The sequence below is a fragment of the Diadema antillarum genome, unplaced genomic scaffold, assembly GCF_040938485.1.
Source record: "Diadema antillarum isolate AM-2024a unplaced genomic scaffold, OU_Dant_1.0 seq00000082_RagTag, whole genome shotgun sequence".
Classification (NCBI taxonomy): Eukaryota; Metazoa; Echinodermata; class Echinoidea; order Diadematoida; family Diadematidae; genus Diadema; species Diadema antillarum.
In genome coordinates this window covers 1,022,292-1,033,460 of record NW_027271175.1, presented here as the reverse complement: position 1 = coordinate 1,033,460, position 11,169 = coordinate 1,022,292, and the positions used below count along the sequence as shown (strand labels likewise).

At 37.8% G+C, this 11,169-nt stretch overlaps 1 protein-coding gene across 1 annotated transcript; it reads left to right on the top strand.

Moving 5' to 3' along the window:
- Nucleotides 1-373: 373 nt before the first annotated feature.
- Nucleotides 374-8,760, top strand: LOC139726240 (carboxypeptidase B-like). Its single transcript, XM_071637306.1, has 10 exons — nt 374-438; nt 1,116-1,197; nt 2,085-2,303; nt 2,720-2,821; nt 3,649-3,753; nt 4,169-4,279; nt 5,039-5,129; nt 6,293-6,486; nt 7,066-7,150; nt 8,579-8,760. Exons 1-10 carry the CDS (start codon nt 374-376, stop codon nt 8,758-8,760), a joined length of 1,236 nt encoding a protein of 411 aa, XP_071493407.1.
- The last annotated feature ends 2,409 nt before the right edge of the window (nt 8,761-11,169 follow it).

The window sequence follows — 11,169 nt, the reverse complement described above, 5'->3', positions numbered from 1 at the left end:
AAAAAGACACAAACTAATGTTCAAATCAATGCTTCTATTTTTTTTTTTATAGTTTTTATGTCTAGAAAAAAAAATATTCTTGATTGGACCCACAGAGACACAAAATGGAGAGATTAAATGTTTACTTTGCGCTCCATAAGAGGGATAATCAAGTTTTTTTTTACGTTTTTCCAGCTGTCTCTTCCCGTACTAAAGAAGGGGTTTAGTTTCTTGTTATCTATTCTTAAGGTCAGTTTCAAAGATAAGGAGGAGTGTCTCATCACCACGTAATAATTCTTTGGACCACTTGAAAGAGGTCTATTCCGTAGGTATAAATTAGTTGCGACATGAAGAAATGACTATTCGGCGCCGAAGTGATCTCCAATCAGCAGCCATGTTTAGGTTTCTCGCTCTGGCATCGATCCTGGCCGCGGCTCTTGCCGCTAGGTCCTACAATGGGTACGTCTTGATACATTGTATTTTTCATTCTCTTTCAAGTTAGATAAAAAAAAAGTGGATTTTTTTTTTTGCGAACATGTTATTTTCATGTATCAGTGCCTCTATATCAAGGATGAAGACACCAGGTTCCTATCTTTTCCCGCATTCTATTCCCTCTTGTAACAGGCAACGGCATTAACATAAATGTATTTATTTCAGAAAGTGCATTAACAAAATCTGGCCAAAAAAAAAAATGCCGCAACATTCGCACCAATCATGAATAGGTGCGAATAAGTGATTTTGTATTACAGGCGGCCCATACTTCACGGAAAATTTGACAATCAATCTCCACCATTTTCCTGTCAAAGTCATATAAGTTTTCCTTATATGCAAAGAGTTTCTAAGGACTTGGTGCATTAAAGCTTCCAATGTTGATTTGCTCTTAGAGTCATTTTCACACACCCTTACCATTTGCTTACTGTGTCTCCCGTAGCGTGCAGGCAAAGCACAAAAGTGTCTTTGTTCGTGATATTTTGCATGCACTTGCTAGACAGCACCCGAAAAAAAAAACAGTAGTCATATATCATTTCAAGCTGCAGATAAAAGCCCCACATAGACTAAGTGAAAGGACAAAAAGATAAAGAAGCTGGAAATGAAAGAAAAGTATGTGTATGTTACCAGTCCTTCTTCTTTTGCAGATACCAAGTGCTCCGTGTCATTCCAAGAAGTGGAAGTGATCTGACTGAGCTGTCTGCCATCGAAGAGAAAATCAGAGAAGTTGTGAGTTAAATGTCTTTTCGGTCAACTCTCACTTCGTTAAGCAACTCGTTTCGTATAGACAGATATCGGGAAATCAATATTAATGGTATGCTTGGTGACGCCATGTGTTACTGGTTTTATTCATTTAGCTACTTATTTATTCATACATTGCTGTTTTCTCCATTGTATTACCCTGCATGGTTTGCCTATTCAGTGATAGAAGGCTGCTTTCCAGAGGCTCCCTGCAGTGTCATCATGAAAAAACATGCAAAATGATGTCCTTGAGTTATACAAAATAAGTTATATTCAACTGTAGAGTGCGTCCAAAATATACAGGCATCAAGCAGATGCAGAGTCAAAATATCATCATTGTCGAAGCAGGAACAAATTATATATATATATATATATATATATATATATATATATATATATATATACATATATATATACATATATATATACATATATATATATATATATATATAGCAAACAACTAACAAAGGCAGAAGAAGAGAAACAAAAATGATAGAAAAAAATCTGCACTCAAGAAAATGCACATAAACGTGCTATTTTTTATACAAACAGGTTTTTTTAGTTTGTTTTACTAGTGAAGGTATGACGCAGATGAGAACTATAAGGAAGGATAAGGAGAGGAACGGGGGAACGGTGAAAAAAGAAAAAAAGAGGAAAAATGGGGAAAAATACAACCGCCACGACAGATTGAAGCTGCCCATCTCAGAAAATTTCAAGGACCTCTACTCATGTCATGATGTTCGAAAAAGCAATCTTTCACAGATTTTGTATGTATGTTGCTAACTGTTTGCAATATCAAATGAACAACACCTAACACGAACGATTAGCTTTTGCGTTTAGACAACGGTGACAATGTCTTTCTTTTGATGCCAAAGGTGGACTTCTGGAAGCCTCCTCGAAGCATTGATCACCCTGTCGACATCATGGTAAGCCCTGCTTACAGGGACTTCGTCATCCGCACCATTGAAGGCCGCGGATTTGAAGTCCAGACCTTCATTGAGGACGTCGAGAAACTGGCCCTGGACCAGAGGAAGAGGGCTCCCGTGTCCGTCAGTGACGGCTTCGACTACGAGGTCTACCACACTCTTGACGAGGTATGTTTCCCTGAAATACGAAGTAAATAATTCTCATTTTTCTTTTCTCTTGATAGATATGTATTCAGAGGCTGAAAGATAAGCATGTCTTATATAGGTTGATCGCTAATGCATGAGCGAAACAACTTGCATGGTTTGGATTCAAATAGATATCTATAGGCCTGTTTTTCTTTAACATTTCGTTGCAAACATGACACTATACAAACATGATACAATACTTTGTGCCACTGAATTAACAACGACAGAATTAATGGCACAAAACATAGTGTTGTGGTAGCAACACAATATGAAAGAAATATGTTCAGTCAAATATTGTTTGAGTTGACAAAAATGTGTTCATGATTGCCATCAAACTAATTAAATTCTCACGAAAATGAAGAACGATTCTAACCCTGAGTTCTTCTGATTCATTAAAGATCAATGACTGGATTGATACCTTCGCTGCTTCCAACCCGAGTCTGGTTTCGGTTGAGAAGCTGGCTACATCCTACGAAGGGCGCAGCGTCAGGGCTCTTAAGGTAGGTTTTGCATGCATCGGGGAAGATGGGTATGAATAGAAAGAAAAATATTGCGGTAAAGGAATCTAAGTTTGAAAAAAGGTTTAATATGAAAAATAAATGAATGAATGAATGAATGAATGAATGAATGAATGAATGAAAGTTTATCGCAAAGTGCATATTGATATTTCACTTTATTTCATCTTACTTCAATCCCATTACAATGTATCGTTACTGTAATTTTACACTTATTGTTGTTTACTCTGTTAAATCCACATTCTGTTTTGTTTACATGATTTATGTCACTAAAGAAAGTGAGGTGTATATTTTTTTTCTTGTCGAAAAAGGCAAATAAATTCTAATTTGAATTTTGAATTTGAAATTTAATGTGGAGTTGATGTGCATACTACATTCCTATATAAGTTCAACGAATATTCATATTGCATATTTTCGAAAACAATACCATATTCATTTTACGAGTAAAGAATGAGGCAAAATTTACCTGTGGTAGTAGGATAGTGGACTCTGTGTCATTATACCTTGTACCTACAAGTCATTGCTATAAAGACAGTAAACAGAGATTATTAAAGATTCGAACCCCAACATTGTGCATGGTCTACACATCAGTGCGCAAGATGGTCAGTGCAAACATCAATCCAAGCGTGGATGTCATAAACAGATTACGGGAGTCTTCATTTTAACATTAAGATGACATCTTGTTCAGCGCAATATTTTGAAGTATAAGATTTCATAAGCAGTGACGCCTTTTTGGGGAATTGTGTACCTATAATATTGAGACTTATTCGCGATCCACTAATAATCTATTCTGACATGAATATCGTCCGCAGGTTGGCGCTCCACGAATCATCACCAAGCCGATCGTCTGGCTGGAGGGTGGTATTCATGCCCGAGAGTGGGTTTCCCCTGCAGCCATGATGTACATGACAAAAATGGTAATCATTTTTCCTTCACCACGAATTGTATCTGCATTAAATATTTGTCCTTTGTTCATTCACACGAATTTCAGTTTCTTGATATTTTGCTTTTCTTCTGTAATCTCGTTTGTAGTACGAAAACACCCAATTCACTATTTGGAAAGAGTGAATCTTGCCGTATGATACCAATGACTTAAAGGAGCTTGCAATTAGTGAGTCATGCTAACGAAAAACCGACAAGATTGAGATTCATGAAAATTTAAAAAAATCCCATAAAAACCAGCTCGCGGATTGTGATGTCAATTATACATTGACATTATATGCTGGTATGAAATTACCCCTTGTGGTTAGAAAACTGTAAGACTCTAGGCCTATATGATAGCAGTACGTAGTGACATTAACATACTTACAAACTAATCATTTACACCTTCAGCTTGTGGATAACTACGGTTCTGATTCTGACGTCACCTCTATGCTGGATAACTTTGACTTCTACATGATCATCAATTACAACCCAGATGGATACGAGTACACCTGGACCGGAGTAAGTGAAATGTTGCTATAATACATAGTGATTTCTCAACCCAGGATGAATATAAACTGTAAACACACATAGTTACGACTTCTCAAAAGTAATGTCTTCACTAACAATGGTCATGATTGATAATCCAAAAAAATCCTACTTATCTACAGGCGAGTGGCGGGAAATCTTTGTACAAGCAATGACAACTAAAGTGTACATTACAAAACAAGAGGGAGATTACTTCCACCTATAAACTCGCGGATCATTGCGAATTACTACCTATCTAAAATTAAATCTTGATAAATCTCGCCAGAGGTAAAAATACATAAGGTATAAAAAATGTCAGAGGCAAAATGCCAGGGATATGTTGAGAATTTTGAACTGATCTCAGTCAGAGTTACTTCTGATAATTTCCTATTGCATTGTTTACGTCTGACACTTTCAGACTTTTATGTTATCCCAGTCTCGCGATGAATAATATCAATCTTGGAATAAGTTAGACCTAGAGACCTATAACGGGAGAAAATAAATACAAAGTATAATTATTTTCGTTTGAGGAGATCTTATGATTATTTGATTTGTCAAAAATAACAAACATTATAGGTTTGACACATTATAGTCGAGATCTTGCATTCTGACTTGCTTCCACGAACAAAAGATCGTCCTGAAATCGAAAATGAAAGCTACCAAGAAATAAAGCTTTGATTTCAATAGAATAGAAAAAAAAAATCGGAGTGCATGTGCTACAATAATGTAATCGATTTTGTTACCTCTTCCAAGGACCGAATGTGGCGTAAGACTCGCAGCAATAATGTAGGACGTTTGTGTGACGGAGTAGACCCCAACAGGAACTGGGATTTTCAGTGGGGAAGTGAGTATATTACCCATCAGACCAAAGGCGTTTTCCCAAAAAACCTTTCACCAATTGCACTGACTGCATACCGTGTACTAGACCTAATACTAGTAGACTGTGCATAGCATACATCAATGCAACTTGCTGGCGCGCTATCTTTGCTGGCTGCTAGAACGTGAGGCTAGCATATAGCTGCTTGGCAAGACAAGTACTAGTGTCCACACGTATAATAGCCTGTAATACCAGACTGCTGGTCACACCACTGTAATAATTTGAGCAGTACAAATGTATGTTACAACTTTATCATTGACCGTCATATCTTTTTAGAATGGAGTTTCTCGTTATACAAACATGGCAAAAGTATTTAACAGAGTTTGAGTATGTTGCGGACAGTGAGTGTTTATATCTGATTCAGATTTGTTTTTCTAATTTCAGATTGTGCAAGCAGCGCGAACGCCGCAAAGCTCGCAAAGAGTGACAATGAGTTGTTTTATGTTGAACGATGACATACAATTCGTCATCTAGATCAACGGTTCCAGAAGATCGATTTGGTGCAAATTTACGTAAGTGTTGGGAGATAAACTATTAAGTATTTCCTGTGATTTTTGGTGCAATTCAGTAACATGAAATTTGATATTGGTACACAAGTACACTCGCGCCGATATACGTACGCTCAGGCCGCTGTGAAAATATGCAGTACACCCTTGACGTCATCAATGGGGCAGTATAATTCCAGCACAAATTTAGGCACTGTAAACAGATGAGTACTCAGAATGATGTTTAACAATCTCTTATATGTTTATTTTCTTTGCCGCAAAAGTACCCCGCATAAGTAGCCTCCATGTACTATATTTACATTTAAATTGTCTCAGCTTTCACAAATATAGAGGAATGCCCATTTTGCCGATGTTAAAATTCTCAATAAAGTTGTAGTGTAATCATAACCGTGTAGAAACACAATGATCATAAACAGAGGTGACGATTGTGACCTTCCCTTATTCCATAGAAGAGAGAGAAAAATAGGAAATTTCGTTCACTCTCTATTGAAAAAAAAAACACCAACAACAAACAACGACGAACTGCCCTTTCGGGACTTATTATTGCACGACATGGGCGTCATTGCTTGGAACGTAAGAGCGTTTGGTATTCTACAATATAGTCTATTGTGAATTCGCCAATAGACGCTGGCACCAACCCTTGCGCTGATGACTACCAGGGTCCAAACGCTCACTCCGAGATTGAGGTTCTCCAAGTCACCAACTATATCCTGGGACTCAATGACGTCAGAGTTTTCGTCGATTTTCACGCCTACAGTCAGATGTGGCTGACTCCATGGGGTTACACGTATCGTCTGCCCAGTGACTACACGGAACAGGTATGAGTGCGCGCTGCTGATGTAAAAAGCAATGCATGGAGACGATTAAGAGCAGTAGAAAAATAATTGCTTTCTTTTAGCCGGAAAGGGCCTTGGCTATGATTCGATTCCAGGGTCTAGAAGAGAAAGTCCATCAGTTACCTAGGACTAGATTATTGTTATATTCCACGATCCCTGTCACCCACGTATCTAATCTCAAGATTTGGTTTACAAGATGAGTAAAAAAAAACACATTTTTATACAATAAAATGCCTCTGTGCAAGTTTGTATGTATGCAAATGTGTATCTTGGTTGTTGAATTTTGATTGTCAATATTTTTCCTTGCTATGCATACAAATGAAAAAAAAATTAACGTCATTTGAAAAGACATCATTGAGACATATGCAAAAGCGATGGCTGCCGACAATGGCATGAAATACTGTGAAATTTACATAAGTTGAATACCTTGGCTGTCACCAAACAAACAGGCCCTCTCGTTGCAAACTACCTCCGTGGATTTTTTTAGCCTTTCTATTCTCTTCGTCTTTTAATTTGTTGTTGTTGTTGTTGTTTTTTGTTTTGTTTTTGCTTTTCCTATAGTATAATGTTGCTCGTGACGCAGTAAACGCACTATCTGCAGTCTACGGAACTAGCTATGAATACGGCAGCATCGCAAATACCATCTGTAAGTTATCATTGTAGAAATACTTTCTTGTTCTGTACTTGTAAAAAGTGTGTATGTTTTTAATTCTTGTATTTTAAAGTAACACTCAAGATAAACGTTGAAAATGAATTATATCTACGTGTAAATGAGAAATACCGCGAACAAAGTAGCCCCCTTACAATATCATACAGAGTATTGACAAAATAACACAAGGAAGATAATAACTAAATAGAACGATAAATATTCCTGCAAGTAGACTGTATTTGTTGTTTGGCTGTGAGAGTAGCAATCGATCGCAATAAATGTTAGAAGTTAGGTATGGCAGCCGTGGTAAGGGAGAGAGTTTCAGCAGTAGTAGTTGATGTACGTAGTATACTAGAACAGCAATAACAAGCAGAAATTTAAGTGGAGGTAATTACGACACAAAAGAATTAATACATTGACAGCCTTCATCAAAATCCTCACTAATTAAAGCAATAATGATATTGGACATCGCAACAGTAATGATAATGATAATGATAATGGTTATGACATTAACAGTAATGATAACAGTGATCGTCATCGTTATCTTCGGTTAAAATAAAATTCTGATAAAGGTCACTATGATATTGATGTTTGGACAGTATAAGGAAGGTAGACACCTGTCGTCCTTAATTTCTTTGCTAGCCATTTATCATGCCCACTACGCAGTTGTGTCAGCATTCCACAAACACCTCTATGGACGTGAAGCTCTGACCACCCATCTCCCCACCACTCCCCCCGTCTCCGTCTAATTCCACAGCATCCTTCCATCGCCATACTTCACTGTCATCAACAACAGTATTACCTCCGCCAAGGGGGTTATGCTTTTGACCGGCGTTGATTTTTCTTTCGTTTATTTGTTTGTTCAATTAAAATTTCTTTTTTGATGATGGAAATAAACAAACTATTGAATTGAATTGAAAAAATATGTAATTTATATACTTTTTTATTTCCATCATTATTTCCGTCATTCTGCTTTGTTCGTCTGTTTGCAAGATGACTCAAACATTTATGAACGAATCGGACGAAACTTTCAAAAAAAATAATTTACGGATGATAAAACGAGGAAAAGGTAATCGAGATCATCGGCCGAATGCAGGGTTGTTGTTATTTTCGTTGTTTTCAAGTTTCTTTATCAGTGGTAAGGTTCATTATGAACGCTAGATGGCGCGCTTGCTTTTGAGACCCTCAGAACCATTGCGGTGGTCGGCAGTGAAGGTATGTTTTCGTGGTCAAGGAATCTGATAATGCAGGTGATATGAATATAGGAACATAATGTACGTTGGGAATAAGCTGCTTAACGGATGTCTGCGCTGTCCAAGTGCTATTCTAGTTTTCTTGTCATCGTTATCATTATTATTTCCTTCCTAATGTCCTCTGAGTTTGGAATAATTTGTTGCTTTTCTGATTCTTTGAATTTATCGTTAGACCCTGCCTCCGGCTCCAGTGTAGACTGGGCCTACGGTGTGGCGGGAATCAAGTATTCCTACGCCGTAGAACTTCGTGACACTGGAACTTACGGCTTTTTGCTGCCGGCGGACCAGATCGTACCAACTGCCATCGAGACCTTCGAAGCTGTGAAGGTCATCGTCAAGGCAGCAATTTACTAACTGGACTATGCTTGACCAGTGTTGAATGTCATCACAGATGCCAGATGATTATGACATGAAGCATGTTATATGTGAGATTGAAAGCAAATGATAGTACATCAACAGTGGCTTACTATCATAATCATAGCCGTAACTCGAATATTATCCATTGGAGGAGAGCTAAAAGCTGCTATAGGTCAACGAACTTTAATGCGGTATACACAGCAACCAAACCCTCTGGATTCATACCGCTAAAATTTGGTCAAAACTAATTTTCGTCAAGACAAGGGATAATAAACAAACGACAATGATAATAACTTTCCTGTCTCATTGATATACGATAACTTTACCGCACATTTGAGTTCAGATTAGGTTCATATAGTTTGATATTACTGTTGGTCAATCAACTTTTCACTTCCCCCAATTTTCCTAACTATAAGATATACATGAATTGTACAAAAGTAAAGATTAAAGGCATATATCCATTACCCCAACGACACAATCATACATACACATGAACAGGCATCGGCAAACTCGGACCATTTTCAAAAAGTCATGATGTGAGAAATAAAGCTTGATGATGACACTAAAAGCCAGTGTTTGACTGTGTTATGTGCAGTACGAGGAGAAGAAAGGTGTGAGTGACTTGATTGCGGTATATACATGGTAATATGCATTCGTCCTCTGTTGTTACTCAATAAATTGACGTCTTTCCGCTGTGATATGACCTTCAATAAAATTCATATGCGCTTTGGAGGGAATCAATATAACGTGGCACCTGTCGTAACAAAGAGAGGAAGAAGAAAAAAAAAGACGACGAAGAAGAAGAAGACGACGACGACAAAGGAGGAGAAGAAGAAACTTACAAAGAAAAAAAAAGAACGTATGTAAAACATGAAAAAAATATGAGAGTGAAAGGAAGTCTTCATGATCCGAAGAGGTGAAAAACGAGAGGAATGAAAGAGAGAGGGTGCGAAAATAAGTGACAACAGAGAGGACTAGTCAGTCCAGTAATGTGGTCTAGCCATTCTCACTGTCCGACGAACTTTAACCCTTTGGCCCGAATTCAAGAAGGTGATTTAAACCTGGTTTTAACCTGGATCACAGTCAAATTTAGATCATAGTCTAGAATAAGCGTGAAATAGGCGTACCTTTGACATGCTAGTATCAATTCACGTCTGCTCCTGTACGTCTGGTGGCGTATATACCAAATCAGTCAATTGTATGTCCGTAAAAGAAATTCGCATAAACCATGGCTTAAATTCATTCCGCCTTCGTGAATTCGGGCTTTGGGTTCAAGTTGATTTCCAAATAAAAACAAACACCTCTGTAGTAACACCAGACATACAACGAGAGAATTATAAATAGTTTAAACATTCGCTTATGCGGTAATAGAAATATCCATCACAATTGACAAGTAGCCTACAAATTAAAGGATATCTTATATAAATTATCATAAATACCTTTCACATACCAAGACAGTATTAGCATTAATGTCTGATGTATGCTTTATATCTAACGAAGTTATTTGGCGTGCAGTCAGTCATTTTCTGTCAACATACAATTGCTTTAAAAGAAATTAATTCCTTTTCATCGATTCATTCGAGATTCCTACGTGATAATATAATAGTGTGGCGAAAATGCGATAGAGCACCTTTAAAATATGCGGCTCATGCCCTTAATTTCTGAACATGTGTAAAAATCCCATAGAGTTTGCCCCCGTGCATTTCCAATGGAGAAATTGTATAGAAGGTTTTGGAACACCCTATAGTTTTGTGATACACCCTGTACAGAAACCAAGGTTAATGATGTCCACAGTAGGGAAAAAGGCCAGAAGCCCTAGGGAAAAAGGCCCAGATAATATTAAGCCATAGAAGCAGGGTTGTATAGTACTCCAATACATTTTGATACATGATGGGTTAATAAGACAGGATTGGTCACGTGACCCTGGCTCGAGAGGGTATAAATACCGCGAGCTCACTGCACAACTTTTCAGTTGGGTTGGGGGGTAAGTGCGGGTCCACAGCACTCTCTCTCTGTTTAGGAATAACTATAAAATTAATGGGAAACCACTAGGCCAGTGTAACAGAGCTTAGCAGAGAGAAAACCATCGGTTGTAACAGCAGGAACTACAATATAGCAATGCTGCACTGAACCGTATTTCGGACTGTCGTTTCAACACCAGCCTCCTTCTTGCAACTGGTAGTCTTTGGTACTAGACCCTGTGGATGGGTTGCTGTATGGTTGATTGGGAGAATGATATGCCTGGGTTTCTAATGCGCCTAGTGAGTCCGAATGCACGTATATAGACGTGGTGTATGAGATACATGTAGGCTGCATACAGTATGAGAGCTATATGAATAAGGTGCTGATGTGCTGCTACACATAGTACACATTATACCTGTAAACACAAGAATTAAGGCTCTTGGA

Excerpts from the sequence above, each read along its gene's own strand:
- LOC139726240 (XM_071637306.1), top strand. The coding sequence starts at position 374 with ATGTTTAGGTTTCTCGCTCTGGCATCGATCCTGGCCGCGGCTCTTGCC. Across the intron at positions 439-1,115 it reads GCCGCTAGGTCCTACAATGG|ATACCAAGTGCTCCGTGTCA; the intron begins GTACGTCTTGAT and ends CTTCTTTTGCAG. Across the intron at positions 1,198-2,084 it reads AAGAGAAAATCAGAGAAGTT|GTGGACTTCTGGAAGCCTCC; the intron begins GTGAGTTAAATG and ends TTGATGCCAAAG.